Source organism: Danio rerio, chromosome 23 (genome assembly GCF_049306965.1).
Source record: "Danio rerio strain Tuebingen ecotype United States chromosome 23, GRCz12tu, whole genome shotgun sequence".
Classification (NCBI taxonomy): Eukaryota; Metazoa; Chordata; class Actinopteri; order Cypriniformes; family Danionidae; genus Danio; species Danio rerio.
The window spans coordinates 26,084,114-26,102,500 of NC_133198.1; the positions used below are offsets into that span (position 1 = coordinate 26,084,114).

The window sequence follows — 18,387 nt, forward strand, 5'->3', positions numbered from 1 at the left end:
CAGTTTGCAGTGTGTAATGTTAATAACTCTAATTGCTAAGTCCTTGATTATGGTTTCACTTATGTGAACTATTTATTGTGTATTGTTTCAATTAGAGCCTTATATGCAAAGTTATGACTCTCACATGATTATAATGAAGAGATTTTTAACAGATTTTAAGAACTCTTTTTAAAATCTTCAATCAAAATAAAACATGATAAAATGCCTAATAAAAATTTTACAAACAAAGTTACATTTAATTTTTTGTAATAAAAGAACACACTGAAATTACTCAAATTATAACTTAAAACAATGTATTTATGAAAGCTAGAACAGTTTTAAAAAATGGTAAAGCAAAGATCAAAAAGAATTACATAAAGTTAATTTTTAGCAGTTGTCAAAAAGATGAAATTTTTTTATTATTAATATATTATAGTTATTCTACAACTTTAATTTTTAAAAACTAAAATTTAAATGAAATAAAGTCTAATTAAAAATCTACAACTATAAAAAATATTTTTGTTCTTAAGGCCTACAACAAATGGCTAGTTGGGACTACAACAAGATTCTTTCTTGGTTTGTGTATATACTTTTTGGGCAGTCCACAGGGTAGTCAGTGAATAAAAATAGTCTGAACCAGCTAACCAATCTGATCACATATTAAAATATGTGCATACTCTAGTTATGTGATTTTAGCAGCTGAACAAACACCCCTTTAAAATACACTTTAAGGGGTAGTTAAAAGACTAGTTCAGCCATTTACTGTTTTTTTTATTCACTCTGCAAACAGGTTGTAGGTACCTCTGCAAATCATCTCGAGTGTGTTTACCGGTTCAGAGGGCAAGCTTCCTGTTACATCATGACTCAAATTTGAACTGACACTTCTTGTTTACAACTTTTTGCAGATAAACCACAGCATAGACAATAAACACAACTAATATTCTCATGAACCAAACACATGCATCCTCCCTCTCTCATCTAAAAAAAAAAAAAAAAACAGCTCATGGGCAAGTTTTCCCATTCTCCATACATAAATAAATGTTGTGAAGATACTCAGAACTGTTTGCAGAGGCTCTGAATTAAAGCTGGAAATTATGGAAGCACCAAAGTAAAAAGATTATCAGCCAAAAATGTAATTTTAATTACTATTATTTTTTATGAAAGAGAATAGGCGAAAAGTCTATGCTACACCCCCGCAGCGTTCAGCACATTGGTTTTAATCTCCCTCCAGCTGGTCACTGCACTGTTTGAAGCAGCTTTCACACTGGACATGTAAAGCACTGCACTATGAAACCCATTCATTTAAATGATTTGTGCCACACAGGGGCAGTCTGTTGTTGTGCCGACCAAAATGTAACAGCAGTGGAGCGCACCCCTGGCTAACTCCTGCTATGTGGATATTCTGCTCATGTACCTGTATACTTATCTATGCATGAACCGCACATGCTCAATGGAAAAGTTAGGTCTGCTCAAATAACCAGTCGACAAGACATTTCTATGTAATACACTTGTTCCTGCAGCTTACTAGTGTGCTGTCATGGCAATGCTGTAAAAATTACAACTAATGCACTGTCAGTAAAATGTAAGTATTGTATTGGTTTGTCTGTTTGTTGTTTAATTTTTTTAAAATAAGTACAATTCAAGTTGAGTTAAATTTAAAAACTCTTACAAAAATACTTAATAGTATTTAATAAAATAGTAAATAATTGGGTGCAACTGACACTGAAGTCAAGTTTGGAACATAGATTGGTTTTGGGGTCATGGTTAGATATGAGTATATTACAACAGGAATGAGAAACGACTATCAGAAACAAAAGCACAAAGTAAACAATAATAATAAAAATATTACTTCATAATTAGGATACTGCGTACTACACTTTCAAAGGTTAAGCTTAGCCCTCTCCTAAAAAAACTGAAAACAATAATTATGTAATAAATTTAAGATTCTGTAAGCTTCAAAATCTTTTAATGAAAATGCAAACACTGTGCCCATCTATCACAGCAGGGGAAGTAAACAACTCCTGTTCAGTCTTTTGTGTGCATATAGAAAGGACCCATACTGACTGACTTACACACAAGATGAGACACAATCTTATATTTCCATGTGTTTTTATGTAAATGCAGATGACGGACATGCATGACCATTACACACTTACTCGCACCACATAAAACAGTTTCAATTTTCACATGCAGTGGCGCTCAATGTCAGTCTACAGTAGTGGACCAATTAGAAGAACTGATGGGACAAGCGTTGCAATCTTATGTTGGCATGACAATGGCATCAAGGCGGAACCATTTCTGATTGCTTCATCTTGCGATATCAGACGTAAAAACAGGTAATTTATGAATAAGTCTTAAGGAGCAGCACTGCTCAATTCCAGTGATTGGTACATCTGGACTGACTGTATTTGTTGTTAAAGTGCATGAATTGAACTCACCACTGTACCATGTTTGGGACTAACTAAACCATGTACATGTAAATGCATTACACCCCTAATAAATAATTATTACAAAGCATATTTGGTTTCAGATTTTAAATAAGTGCATCCAGAATTTTTGGTTTAAGGGCAAAAAATTCATTTCAGTGCATCCCTAATAACAATTTATTCCATTAATAAAAGTCTATTTCTAATTCTAATTAATAAAACTCTATTCTATTCTATTATCAACCAATTCATTAATAAAACTCTATTCTATTCTATTATCAACCAATTCATTAATAAAACTCTATTCTATTCTATTAAAGAACAAAAGTCATCTACATTTTCAATGGTCTGAAAAGTTTAATTTTTTTTTGTGTGCCCTTTTTAATATTACCTTACATTTAGCTGAAAGACTATGAGATAAAACCATAGCTGATTTGTGCACAACAAGATTTATTTTGATTTCATACAGACTTCTCTGTCCATTGCTAATACACACAATCTTGTGTACTCACCACAGCTGTGACATCAGCCACGCCAAAAGCAGCTTTCTGCCTTCGTCCTGTGATGTGGCTGCAGTTCTCCTGTATCTTCTCCAGCAGCTGCCGCATCTGCTTGCAATAATTGGCCACTTTGCATTCCTTCAAGAACGCTTTCAGCTGAGGAGACCAACAAAAGAGAACATGCATGAAGAGAAAGAGCAAATAAACGAAACGGCACTAAAAACTGTGAATTTAAAATCACATGCAGAAAGAATTCCTAACTATCCTCAAAGAGAAACATTACCCACAGCTTTAAAGCAAGAGTTCACCCATGAAAATGAACATTTACTTACTATTTACTCACCCTCAAGTGGTTCCAAACCATTATGAGTTTCTTTCTACTGTTGAACACAAAAGATGATATTTTGAAGAAAGCTGAAAACCTGTAACCAGCAACTTTAATGATAAGAAAAAAATATTATAGAAGTCAATGGTTACAGATTTCTTCAAATTATCACGTTTTAGGTTCAGAAGAAAGAATCTCGTACAGGTTTGAAACAAATAAAGGGCGAGTAAACAATAACAGATTTTTCATTTTTGGTAAACTATCCCTTTAATAGCTCACTAAACACATTCCATGTCAATGTTTTTTGCTTGAATCTGCAATTTTAAATTTGGCCAATGAAAAGAACTGGGAGTGGATATTATAAATAAACCTGACTGGGCCAAAGGAATAAATATTCAAAACCGGATTTTTAAACAGCAGCGAGGAGAGCTCGGTTTTGGCCAGAATAGAGGATGTGGCCAGAGTGTCTGTGTGAGAGAGAGGGCTGAAAGAAGCAATGGTAAAAGAAGCTGGCTTTAACCCGACAGCCTGTGTGTTAGTGTGAACACTGCGGTGTATGCGTTTTCTGAGTTGCTAGAGGAAGTATGAGGATGTATATGATGGGGTGTGAGGACTAAAAGAAGCTGGACTACAGCTTGTGAATTGGGGTTTTGTATGTAATAAGGACTGTTTGGGCATCCTAAGCACTGCCTTCAACACCTCTCAAAAGCCACTGTCCCACTTGAGATTAGGGCTGGGAGGAAAAAAAATCTGATGCATCGCAATTATTTCTCTGACAATTCTGATTCGATTCTCAAAAGTTCAGAATGAGATTCAAAAGATCATAAGTCTCAAAAAGATTCTCAAAAGTTCAAATTAGGTCTGGACGGTGTGTGGCATGTATGGGAACAAAATCTACCAATAAAAATAATAATCGTTTAAAGGTGCACACACAATTTCATCAAAACACAAAAGGGAAATCTTGTCATCACTGACGTGGTGCACAACTCTTACGGTGTGCCAGTGGTTTTAGAATCATTAAAAGAGGTGGACATTAAGTTGATGCATGGAGACTGACTACAATACAATCATGTCACTACTATGACACACTCCATTTTGAGTAAAGCACCACGGCTTGAGTTCTGCAAAGACAGGTTGTGAATAGCCGCATTTCCACGCAAAAACCCAGTTCAAGCCAGGGTTTTTTCGGAACGGGCCGTGCCAATAGCCCAAGAGGTTGAGCTGTGAGGCCGAAATCATGTCGTGCTTCCACTGTCGGGCTAGTAGCTTGCAGAATGTCACGCAAAACCCCACTGCCAGAACGTCCCACGAATCAAACGTCACACAACCCACCCAATTCAGTGGGAATTAAGCAGGCAGATAAAGCACAGCATCTCATCATCACAAAACAATTAAAATGAAGACAACCGAAACAAACAAATTACACGTTACTGTACAGCAGGGGTGTCCAAACTCGGTCCTTGCGGGCTGGTGTCCTGCATATCTTAGTTCCAACCCCAAATAAACACATCTGAACCAGCTAATCAAGCTCTTTCTAGTTATGCTAGAAAGTTGGGAGCTAAACTATGCAGGACACCGGCCCTCCAGGACCAAGTTTGGACACCCCTGCAGTACAGCATTACATTATGTCTATACACACAAGCCTATGTATTTTCATTGATTATATTTGTTTACTCGCCGACCGACTATTGGAATTGTGCATCGAGTGGTCTTGCCACTAATGGAGAGATGCATCGGAGGGATGAAATTTTCCAGTAACAACTCCGTATAAAATGTATTTTATAACATTCTAGTTTTTATAGACGCTGTCAAACATTCAGCCCAATGCTCCGAAGAGACTAAAACATAATTTTTCCCTAGGCTATATTAAACTTAATAGGTAATTCCCCTTTATTTAAGAGAATAATTTAAGGATGTTGCATATTATTTGGTTATGTTAAGTAAAAGAAAGAGTTAAGTGTTTCAGGCCTAGGGTTGGGTATCGTTTTTTTTTTTTTTCAATACCGGTGCTAAATCGATACTATTAAAACGATATCGGTGCCAAAACGGTGCCTGAACCGATACTTTTGAGCCACAAAATTATGGTGGATAACTCTAGAAAAATCTTTTATTTGACAAAATCTTTTTCAAAATAATTTTATTAAAACAATATAATTAAAGTTTAAAGTAAATATCAATTCATATTTTATATATTTAAATTACATTAATATATTTTCTTTGATCATTTGTTGGTTAGCATGAATTTAAGATTTGCATTATGAAATTATATTAGCTAACCCGTGAAAAGGCTGTCATCAAAATACTGAACTCTTTTTCAGTTCAGGGGCCACTTGTAGTTTTGGGGGGCACATTTTACCATATATCACAAAATATCGAAAAAATTTCGAAGTCATTTTTTTTTTCATGCATCACTCTGCAGTCTTCATAAACAAGATAATTAAATAATTTAAACTCTAAATAATCTTCTTTGTTCATTTATTTGACAAGTTACTTTGTACTGGTGTAGGATAACACATCTGTAGCATTCAAGTACATCAAGGCACATTGTTGCACCTGTAAAACCTGTTAACCTGCACCTGTTAAAACTACTTTATTATTTTATGCAACAGCCTTACATTTTTAAGGGAAACATAAGGGCGATTATAAGCAAAAAGACCCCTAGCCTATAAGGTCCTTTATGGAATGGCCAAACTGTATCAATTTAAATATCTTAAACTGACCAGCTATATGTTTTTCCTTCCCCTATTCATTTATTTATTTTTGGCATATGTATTCACGATTGGAAAACTAGTGTAATGGCTTTCCATACCACCCCGAAGCCCCAGCTGGCCTTCTTTGGCCCAAGGTATTCGGCAGGCCGAAAAAGGCTTGCCGCTGGCCCAGAGGAAGCCCCGCTTGGCCCAATCAGGCCTGGAAGTGACAGTGGAAACGCGACTGGCCCTGGCACACTCACTTTAGCCGCGATAGTGGAAACGCAGATAATGAAAGTGAACTAGGCCTCCTGTAAAGTGTTGCAAATCTATGAAAAATGATTATGTATTAAAGCTTGGTAATGCTTTAAGTCGAATTCTATCTTGTAAAATAACTAGTCAAATATTATTTTCTGTCATCATGGCAAAAACAAAAAAATGTCCTTATAAGAAATTAGTTATTATAGCTATTGTTTAAAATGTGTTGAAAAAAAATTCTCTTTGTTAGACAGCACTTGGAAAATATTTTTAAAAGAATTATAATTTGACAAGGTCTCTCTCTTTCTTGGAATATGACAGTCTGTTCTTAATAATTGCTCTTTGTGCTGTAATCCGGCATTTTTTTTTTTTACTTTCAATCTTGTTCATCTTGAATAATTCTTTAATAAAATCTATTTTGATTTACAAGATGACAGTATTGTAATACAATCCAATTATTGAACAAAAGCTTAGAAACTGTAATTTTGGTTGAAATGTTAAGTTGCAAAGATGTAAATGTACAGCTGAAGAAATTAGAAAAATGTAGGCTAATAATTGTTTTGGAATTGGATTGTGACCCCCAGAATTGTACCAAAAGATTCCCACACATACTAGAACAGTGCAAGTCAGAGATAAAGGCTAGCCATAAAAGTCTGAGGATTGCAGAAAAAAACTGAAAGAAGTGAATGCATAATGCAGAATAAGTTGTTAGTGATGTGTTTAATTATATAGAAAGATCCATGCTACTGTTTATTTGTGATTACAGGCATGCCTGTATGAGGGGTTACTAAGTCTAAATACAGCAACTTCATTAGCTGGTAGGCTTTATGATAAAATTGATGCAGAAAATACAGATTCATTTTTATGTTTATATAAAATTTCACTAAAAATACGAGCAATTCTATTTAATTCTTTAAGCTGGAAAAATAAATAAATAAGTTAAAGGTTTAATGTTTCAAATGAACAGCATTAATGAGAGTGAAGTATTATTAAACTGACATATGCAATAATTCACACAATACAGTGCTAAAAGGTTATGGATTTTACTGGACCATGCCCGAGCATGATCCCAGTAGGGGGATGGGACTAATAATGAGCTAATAACAAATTACTTCACCAGACTAATGCTGATAATAGACAACAGAAAGAGAATGAAATGAAACTGCTTCATTTCACTTCCAACACACACTCAATCAAGACTGTTTTACTCGATTCATATGAAGTTATGTCTTTGGGGCATGACTTGAATTAAGTTACTTTGTGAGTTTTTTTCTCTATTTCTACTTGCCAAGCTAAAATTACTTAATTACTTATTACATAACATTACTGTGATGCAAAAACTGTTTTCTAACTGTGACAAAAAGTGCCTATCGGGTTTTTAGGCCGTACTTACACTATGTACAGTTGCCTCGAACCGGGCCAAAGCACGCTTGTTCCCCCTCTCGTCTCCCACGATGGCCTGCACTCACATACAATCGGGCCTGGGCATGCTTACGTCATCGCTGCTGCGCTGTTCAGTGAGCGCTCTCGCTCTGCACAGTGGAGATTTCTCTAGTTATATTGTTTAAGTCGTATGATATGCAGTGAAATGCAGTCAAATATCCTGCCAAACAGTCCTTAGGGATGCGGTGACACGCAGTCAGATATTTCACGAACAAATCCGCCACTTTTGTCATAAAGTCCTCATGCTGCAGGAATGAGGAGGTCTGCTGAAGGCGCGCAGCTGTCGTTCAGTGAGGGGTTTGCGTATTTAATCAACTACGGCAGTTTGCGTTCACTTTACAGTAAGAATGATTAATAAATCCATATGAAACAGTCCCTTAAAAGTCACGTCTTGCTTTCAGTTTCGGGCTTTGGCGCGTTTTGCGCTCACGCTACAAGCGTACCGAGCCCAAGTGAACCACCCTCAGGCCCACCTCTTCAAACCAGACCAGGGCTGGCCAAGGAAACGGGCCAGGGCACGATACGAATAGCATAGTGTGAGTAGGCCCTTAAACATATGTGACGATCTCCACAGACTAAAACATCCAAAATTTGTGCTTGAGGCATTTAGTGTAAACAAAAACACGCTCACCAATCTACTAAATCAACTTTATACTTCAACACTCCTAAAAATGATCGTGATTGGTTGCCTTACATGTCACTTGCCAACGAAGTCTGTGATGGAGTCCAGACCTTCAGCCTTAAAGTCAGGCTTTGCAAGACCAGACATACTCTAGCATACTTGATTTAAACTCGCCAGTGGAAATGTGGCTAATGAGAATTTGGGGCAAGCAACTGCCACAATAGTAAAGAAAACACAAAGTCCAGATAAATGCAAAAGTCAAGCTATTAAATACAACAGTTGTGCACACTCCATACTTTTAACCTATTATGACCTGTTGGTAGGCCTGTCGCAATATCAATTTTTTTTGTTGTAGGATATATTAAATCAAAAAATATTGTGCTAAACATTATTATTGTAAATTTAAGACCATTTTATGTCACTTATTAATATAATGCCAGAATCACAGTTTATTATCACAATGCAATTACACTCTTTTAAAGAACACATAATATTTTATTCTTAAGAATACTTCATTTAATTATAGTCATTTTAACAATTTAATAATTAAGCATTGGAGTCAGAATGTGACAGCACGTATCCTAAATAAATCATAATAAATGTTACAAAAAAGTGCAACGTAAAAAGTAACCGAGACTGTGATCTATTTTCAGTTGTCAGACACTCACATAGAAATATACTACAGTAATTCATAGTAAATACTAAAGTGTTTTTTTAACCATACTGACACTGAGATAGAAATGTTACACAAACATTTAAAAAGTTGCTAGAATTGTTTTTTATGTATTGGCAATATATATCGCACCACCAAAAGTGATAGAGGTGATGTCCTTGTGCTGTGAGAAGTTGATATATTGATTATTGTGACAGGCCTACCTGTTGGGGGTAAAATGTTAGAAAGTAAAGTGAATGGCCAAAGAGAGTGTAAAAACAGTACCTGTATGATGGTGGGCAGAGCTAGCTCAGGGAAGCCAATGCTGCAGGCCTGTGTGTGGAAACACTCCAGAATGAGGTCATACAACTGCTCCACTAGACCATCCTTTAACAGAAAAACACAAACATTCACAACTCATCACTCAAGAAACACTACTAAATAAATATCTGGACTCTCTAAATATCTGAACCATATAGCTAGATATGTATATGTGGATGTTTAGGCAACTTAAAGGGTATTTAACCCAAAAGCTTAAATACAATCACTTTTTATTCTGTTGAACACAAAAGAAAATACTTTGAAGAACTCTGATACCCTGTAACCATTGACTTCCATAGCAGGAGCAACAGATACTATGAAAGTCAATAGTTACAGGTTTCCAGTTTTCTTTTTTACTTTTTTTGTGTGTTTAATAGAAAAACCCAAAGGTTTGAAACATGTAAAAGTTGAATAAATGTCAATTTTCATTTTGGGTGAAGAATTACTTTAATATACTGATTTTAGCTGAGGTGCCTATCAACATCGTCTCATTGTATGAGTGCTTGACAGTTGAACATGCATATTTTACAGCATTAACAAAGGACAATGAGTTCAGCTTGCATAAAATTTGATAAAGCTTTTCCAAATTTTAAATATTTCTTTTCCTTTCATTTCACTCCCATGCATCTGATTGTTTGACAAAAGCGTTTGTTTAATGTAAACCAATTCTGATAAAATAGCATATGAAAAAAGTAAAAGTTTACACTATCATATACAATAGCTATAATCTCATGTGCAGCAATGCTTAAAATACAATGCAAATATTTATTAGTAGTCTAATATATTAGTAGTCTAACAATACACAATATCTATCTTGGGTAGTTAGGACCACTGCGTTCAAATGTTTGCAGACAGTATATTTATTTCAGGCCTTACACAGCATTATTTTTAATTATAGGTTTATATAGACATGCTTCAGACGTATCTTTGCAGAGTTTATTGACATTTGTTAGGTGCTGTGAGCATTGTATTTTAGGACTGCTGATTTTTAGTCAAGTTAAACATAAAAAAGAGACTTTTGTTACACAGGGCAGCAATTAGAGGTGTATCAACTAACATACTACAAGGCAGGGATGCCCAAAGATTTTCGTATAAAAGGGCCAAAAAAACAAAACAAAAATATCATTATGAGCCATTGGCCCAGGGAAAATATACCAAACTATAATACATTAAAGTTGCCACGGTCAATTTTTGAGTTTCTTTCATAATATTTAAAAAAAATAAAAAAAACTTTACTTTAAATAATTTTAACTAATGCACTATAACTGAATGATAATTTTTGCAATAAAAACATAAGTGAACAGTGGAGTTCAATGCTGAATACACTAGTCACGCACACAGAATCTGCCTTTCTCGTGATTTGCTCACCAAAGTCTCTGCATTGTCCTCTATCCATCAGGTGACAGTATGTACATTTAAACTAAATCTGATTAATTTACAATATTTAATTGAAACATTTAATTTCAGTTAGCTTTTAACAATAAAACAAACAAAAGGTTACATTAGATTTAAAATGACAATCTCTAAACCATGCCCATCATTCTTCCTCTCTTCTCAGATGAAATCGCGGGCTAAATCCAAGGTTACCATGGGGCCAACTTTGGCACGCAGGTCCTAGTTTGGGCATCTCATTGAGCAGTTTGAGATTTTTTTGGTTCTTTTGAGCACAAAAGAAGATATTTTGAAAAATGTTGTAAACTTATAATAAATGACTTTCATAGTATTTGTTTTTAATACTATGAAGTTTATTTATTACAGGTTTGCAAATGTTTCAAAATGTAAAATTTATTTCTTTCCATTTTTGCATTAAATAAAAAATGTGCCATGTTTCAGATTTCATATAATTTTTTTACTTTCATTGTTTTATGAAAACAATAATTGTTGTAATATTTGTTATTCTGACCACTATCGTTTCTACAAAAAAAATGAAAAATGAAAAAATGAAATGAAAAGATTTTTTTTAAATATAAAAAAAGTTATCAGACCTTTTATATTTATAGAATAATAAAGTCCCAGTAGCACAAGTAATGTCCATTGCACATGACACCTGTTTCAGAGAATGTTATAAACATGGAAAAACTTTCCAGTCAGGCATTTTTCCCAACACAGATTTGGCAGCTCTTCCTCCCAAAGCATATATTCACATCTCTACTCAACACCTGGCATCCAAGCATTCACACTAATCCTGACCCGGTTTAAGGCAGGGATCGGATCTAAATCCTTTGCCCTACCTAAAATTCACAGCCGCAGCCTTCGCAAACACATTCCTCCGCAATGGAAACGGGAAAACCCTGCTCTTAACTGCCCTTACTAGTTGGGAAATATTTAAGATTTAGTCAGTCAGACAGAGATCCCAGACAGCAAGGGTGGAGCGGCGTCTCGGGGGGCCTGTGGCTGCGGTGTCTTGGCCTGGGTGAATGTACTGGAAAAGCCTCCCCGTGCCAACCAGGAGAGCAGGATAATCCCTGCAGCTTGTGTGGCAATCCTCTTGGCAGCGGCACGGCGCACGGCGCTTTAGCCTGTGTAGCAGCGTGTTCAGGCTTTCATCTCCTAACCTCAATCCAGTTACAGCCAGTCAGCATGAAGACATGACAGGCTACTGGCCCAGGAGGAGGGGCCATCTTTATCTAGTCCTTCATCTCACGCATTAAAGTGATTGTCCTTTGTTTTAGTTTAAATAGAGCTTGTGCGTGTTATTTAGAATTATCTTTGCTGGCCAAGAGATTGGATTGAAAAATTGCATTTACATTTAGCAGTAGTGTATTAAATGTTTAACCGTATGTCTATTCATTAATGAACACTAAATATATCATGGTAAATTAGAACAATAAAGAGCAGCATGTTAGAATAATCTCTGAAGGTTCATGCATATTATCACTACAGATGTGATACAGTTAATGCTAGTATTTAAGCTCATATTTAAATTTCACTGTTAGCATTATCCAACATTGAAAATGTAATGAAGTAAAACAATGTAGTAATGAGCTCAAACAGAATAATAATAAAAATAATAATAAGAACAATAATAATAATAATAAAAATAATAACCACAACAATTATAATAATTAGAAACTTTTCTAAAGTTTCCTTTTCTTTTTATATCTGTTTAACCTGTTAACACTATTAACTATGTTTTAATTCGTCATTCGTTAATTAATTGTAAAGGTTTCTCAACCCCATTGTTCTACATGGAACAAAACTTCTGCAACTAAACAGTTACGCAAACTGTGCACTCGTTTACAGTTTAGAGCTTGTACATTGAGGCTAACGAGCACGACCCAGAGAATTAACTGTGGTTGAGGGAATTAACTAAGGGCCATTCACGTCGTGTCTTTTGCGTGTGCAAGTTCATTATTTCTTTTTTTCCGTACATATTGGGAGTGACGTAAACGTGGTGCACGCAGGGGCGCCCCGCCACGGCCACCCCTCAGTAAACTCTGGTCACCCCTGTGGCCACCCCTTTGACCACCCCAATATAATTTTGCTGTTGACATTATTGATTTAAATGTACTTATAAATTCCCAATATTTAAATAAATAAATAAATAAAATGCAGCCACAAAATTATTATTGGTGTTACTGACGTAGCTCTCCCCCTCAGGTTCAACACTGGTGAAAGCAAACTGATGCATGCGCGCAGAAAACCATTCCCGCGCGCCTCACGCACTCCTGTGTGAATCCCGGTTGGTTGTTTGCATGCACGCCGACAAAATAGGCATAACAGCCTTTTGTGCAGGGGTGTCGGCATGCAGCGAGTTTTGAAAGTCGACTAAAGTTTATATAATATGATGATGATGTTACTTTCACTAAGCATGGCTTTAAAGCAGAAAGAAGGGATAATGAGTCAAGGAGGTAAGACTTCATAACATGATTTCTCAGCCATGATCTGGTCTTAAACCAGAGATAATTCTTTAGAATTGTCATAATTTTCATGCAAAAGGTTTCTTAAGTGATCTTGGCATATCACTCCAGTTGTTGTTTTCCAGTAATATTTCGGATTGATTTCTGTTATTTATTTAGAATAATAATTGTATAATAATATTAATATTAATTGTAACTATTTAGAATAAATATAAATAAATTGTTATGTTTATTAAATAAAAAATCTAATAATTCAAGGGAGGTGGGGGTGTATAGGGTGGTTCGCCCAGGGTGTCATTTAAACTAAAACCGCCACTGCCCTCCCGCCGCGCTGATGCTAATCCAGGCGCACCTAGCACAAGAACTGACCATTCAGCTTCATGCTTTGTATAGAATATACACATTTCTAAACCAAAAAAAAAAGAAAATTTAATGAAAATGAAAAATATATAGTCAATTAAAAATAAGTCTCTTTCAGAGAGAGGTTCAGCAGCCTCTGACTACACATGTTCTTTTTAAAAGGAAAATACTTAACTAATATAATATGCTTAGATTTACATCAAATTAATAATATTTTTTTGTTGCTATTTTTATTTATTTATTTATTTATTTATTTATTTATTCATTCATTCATTCATTCATTCATTCATTCATTCATTGTCCTGTCATTTATTTTCAGTGTAAAATAATTACTTATCTTTAAATACCAAAAACTTTTTCCACTTATTTTTAAGTCTAAAGAGAAATGTACTATAGGTTGTCTTTTATTATTTTTTGTGCTGTATTATTTAGCTACTGAGCAGCAATAAATAACATTTTAAAATATAAGGAGTTTTCATATGATTTTCTAAACTAGTAGAGCTTTGAAATTAATGACTGCATAATAATGTGATAACCATGAAACCGTGATTATTCCTCAGACTATAATCGTACAACCAAAATCTATAACCGTTGCATCCCTACAAGACACTCCATTTTCTAACTTTGTGAAATACATTCAAAGCTAATAGATGAAAAGCTGCCAGTACATGAGAAAAGAGACCAGAGGCAGATTTTTTGAATGGATGTCTATGGAGGAGGGGCGTCAATACACTAAATTAAGAGATGTTGTGAAGAAATAACTTAAAATTTAAATAAATAAAAGGCCTTTTTGCTAATCTTCAACATTTTTTACACTTAACAACATGTCCATGGTAAATAAAACGTATATTTTACCCTGAGGGCAGAGTTTAAAATGAGTTGGGTCAGAGTTAGGTTTCTGAACTGTGAATGCTGGCCATTGATATTAATACTGTTACAAGATTGGATGTGGTGCCTTGTGGAATCCATGCAGGCCATTACACTTTCTCAGATACTGGTCAATACGCAGATTTCCATCTCAATATAGTTAGAAGAATTGGTGGCCACATTATACCAACTGGAACTTGACGATCTATTACATCTTCCAATCATCTTCCAAATGATCAAATGTACATTACATTCGTTAACAATAGTTAATAAACCCACAACAGCTCTTTAATTATAGCTAATGATAATTCCATTAAATTATGTGTACCAAATTGAATACAATAAATAATTTGTTAGTGCTAAAATTACCAACAAGGATTAATAAATGCTTTAGTAGTTTTCACACAAACTAATCTAGTTCATTAATGTTAACAAATAAAACTAATAATTCACTAATTCTCTAATAAACTCACATAAAATAACTAAATCTGCTATTTTATATCTTAAGAAGGCTGAAGCGATACAGTTAAAAAAAACGTGTTTGTAAATTACATGTTAGCATACATGCATGCTCACAAATTGGAAGAAAATGAAGAAATGATGAAGGCCTGTATGTAAAGGATGTGTCACCTTATAAGCCTTTTCTTGGAGATTGAATTTGCTGAGTTTGAGGATCACTGCAAAATTGATGGGCTTTACACTCATGCGGCCTGGTTTCTTATTGAAGTCTTCCTGCTGGAGGATCTGAGGGCCAGAGTGAACAAACAGATACATCAGAGCACGGCATCACAGACAAACGTGCACAGAAACACACAAAGAAGACTACAGCAGTAGCCCACTGATTATTCACACAAACAAACACTAGAAAATGACTCAAGGGCTTATAGTAACTGAAGGTATAAAATCAAACTCGGGTAGAGACGAGTGTTGGAGAAGGTGCCATGAAATACAACACTGCTTTCTGAAAAGCAGTTTAGTTGAAGTAGTTAAGCACTTTTGCTCCCACTTTGAGGCTAACCATCACATACAATTGTTTTTTTTAATTTTTTTTTATTTAACTGATCTAGAGTAGAATTCAGAAGATTAAAGCAGCATTATAGCACTATGGAACATTTTATGCATTTGTGTTAATAATATAATCGTATAATCAGGTAACAATGCCTTTAAAGTGGACCTATTATGCTCCTTTTTTCAAGATATAAATACGTTTCTGATGTCCTTAAAGTTTGTGTGTAAAGTTTCAGCTCAAAATACCCCAAAAATACAACTCTTTGAAACTGCCCCTTATAGGCTTTGATCCGAAATGTGTCGTTTTGGTAACTGTCTCTTTAAATTCAAATCCGATTGTGCTCTTTACAAAGGTCGTTGGACCTACAAACGAGATCTGTGTGAAAAACTAAATGTTGTAGGACTGCTATACAGGAGTAATTATTAGGGATTATAGATGGCGAAATAATAAATAATGACAAAGAAATACTAATTTGTGGATCTCCTTGCTGCCGCTGTAGCTGGTTTATTCTGGGAAATTTTCTTACCCCTTGGTTTCGAGTGTGGTCCAGAAAAATCTCAGTTTGAAGGGGTATCCAGCCCTTCCCCTTAGCCCTACGCCTCCAAGCTAAAAAGAATTGGGACACTCCTACCCATTCATGAGAACGTGCATAACGAGAGGTAGGGATAAGGAGGAGGACTAAGGGGTAGAATTGGGATTGGGCCTGAAAAATGTCAAAAGTAGCTCAGAAGACATCTAATAATTTATAATCCTCTTAGTCAATGACATTATCTTCTGAGGTGAAAACTGTAACGGCAGATGACTGCTTCTCACTCAGGGCTGTCTATGTTAACGAGGGAAAGATCATTGCTAATGGGCAGGGCTTTCCCCCTCTAATGACATGTATAATTCAAAATGTTTCTGCAGACTTTTCACAGTTTTTAAAAACTGTGATCATAAAAGTTAATTTTTTTTTGTTACGGATGGATTGTGATGGATTGCAGCTGGAAAAGGCATCCGCTGCATAAAAACATATGCTGTATAAGTTAGCGGTCCATTCCGCTGTGGCGAACCAAGATTAATAAAGGGACTAAGCCGAAAAGAAAATGAATGAATGAATGAATGATTTGTGATATCTTGATTGCAAGAGAGAAATACTGGGAAATGTCTGTTGACTGATGGCATTTCATGCCATTTAGCCTTATGATCTTAAAATGTGAGCAAAATCACAATTCTTATTATCACTTTAGAGCAGGGGTCACCAAGCTTGTTCCTGAAGGGCCGGTGTCCTGCAGATTTTCGCTCCAACCCTAATCAAACACACCTGAACAAGCTAATTAAGGTCTTACTAGGTATACTTGAAACACCCAGGCAGGTGTGTTGAGGCAAGTTGGAGCTAAACCCTGCAGGGACCGGCCCCCCAGGACCGAGATTGGTGACCCCTGCTTTAGAGCAATGTCTGAAACTCTATTCCTAGATGGCTGCAGCTCTGCAAAGTTTCTCTCCAACCACCTCCAACTCACACCTGCTTAATAGTCTCTAATAGTCGTGAACGCCTTAATTATTTGAATCAACTTTGTTTAATTGGGGTTGGAAAAAAACTGCAGAACTGCGAGCCTGCGACACGCCAGGAATCGAGTTTGAGACCTATGCTTTGGAGCTAGTGTTTGACTGATTCTCTAGCGTAATATCTAGTGACGTTTATGACGTAGCATCAGTTTCTGTTGTTCTGACGTCAGCCACAGATGTAATTGAATGGTGGAAGAAAGTAGTTCCTCTTACAAAAAATGTCTACACTCTGTGTTTGGTTTTCTTTTTTATACTCACGACTATGCCATCGAACTGTTGTATAAAAGTAATATCACACAACCCATGCCTCCCACCAGTGCCGATGCCATAATCGCACTATTACTCATGTGATATTGCTCATGGATATCATATAAATACAACCTTGGTACACATAAAAAAACCTCAAACCTTTGAATAAGATACAAACTTTCCAAATTAACTGATTCATACAATATTCATCTAAATTCTGAGTTATTTTATTACTTTAAGCTGCACAAAAAACTAGAACTACAAAGGCATTACCAAAAAACTAGCTAGATTTAAATGATTTTACATAATATAAATCAACTACAAGTCACATATTTTCCACAAAAAAAGAAAAAAGAAAGAAAAAAAAGAAAAATGAGTGAAAGCAAACATTTGGCTGGTGTACTTTTGGTAAACTGTCATGACCTTTCCCATCATTCTCTCACTTTCCTACATTTGTGATCAGTGTAAAGTGCTTGACGAGGTCATCTGTAATCAACAAGGTATGAGTGTGTGTGAGCTCGCTCATGGACGGCTGGTCTATACAAACAACGGATGTGGTGTCGGCCTGCGGGACACAGGAGGAAGTGGTGGCGCATGGTCCCAACCTGATACGCTCAGGGTCTACTGCAACAGGAAGCTCAAAATCATAGAGCTCAGATAAAGAAAAAAAATGGAGAAAAAAAAACTAAAAGAAGCGGGAAAACAAAAAAATTAAATAAAGTGAGATTCCCAACTCAACTTTACTGCAGCACCCCCACTTTTTATAACACAAGTGCGAAAACAGGAAGTGCAACTGCATCACAAATAAACACAGGGAGCAAGAAGGAGGTCGGGGGGAGTCGCCACACTGACTGACAGAGGATGTGGTCTGTGCAACACGTTTCAGAGCTGACTGAGAACCACAGACTTGAACGCACACACACATATACGGACACACACACGTACGCTCTTTCCCCCAGGCTTTATCGCAGTATGGTCAGGACTGGTGGAAGATCAAGCCAAGCAGTGACCACCCCCCCGTCCCCCATCCCTCCCTTCCGCTGGTCTCGGCTGCTGTCGTCTTTACGCTTCTATTCTCATAGCAGCTGTCACCGCAGGGGCCCACGCCAGCCACACACAAACACACACGTTTTGTCACCCGCCTCACACTGTGGAAAATGTTGACAGTTTGTGACCTCTACTTCTCCCAAAAACGAAGCGCTCGCATACATTAGGATGCGCGTTCATGCAGTGAGCGTGCTCTGATCTCTGCTGCCTTTCATCTGGTAGGCTTTAATT

General features: G+C 36.1%; 1 protein-coding gene across 3 annotated transcripts in view; it reads right to left on the reverse strand.

The window, feature by feature from the left end:
- Positions 1–18,387, reverse strand: part of noc2l (NOC2-like nucleolar associated transcriptional repressor) — a 53,288-nt gene that overhangs the window by 18,987 nt on the left and 15,914 nt on the right. For 2 of the 3 annotated variants that reach the window (NM_001003830.2, XM_017353600.3), the window contains exons 13-15: positions 14,934–15,047; positions 9,181–9,282; positions 2,918–3,061 (exon numbers count right to left, since the gene is read on the reverse strand). In NM_001003830.2, coding sequence (NP_001003830.2) covers positions 2,918–3,061; positions 9,181–9,282; positions 14,934–15,047 — 360 coding nt within the window. Of the gene's footprint in view, positions 1–2,917; positions 3,062–9,180; positions 9,283–14,933; positions 15,048–15,359; positions 16,565–18,387 lie in introns of those variants that run through there. The other variant, XR_012398398.1, reaches the window with a different exon arrangement.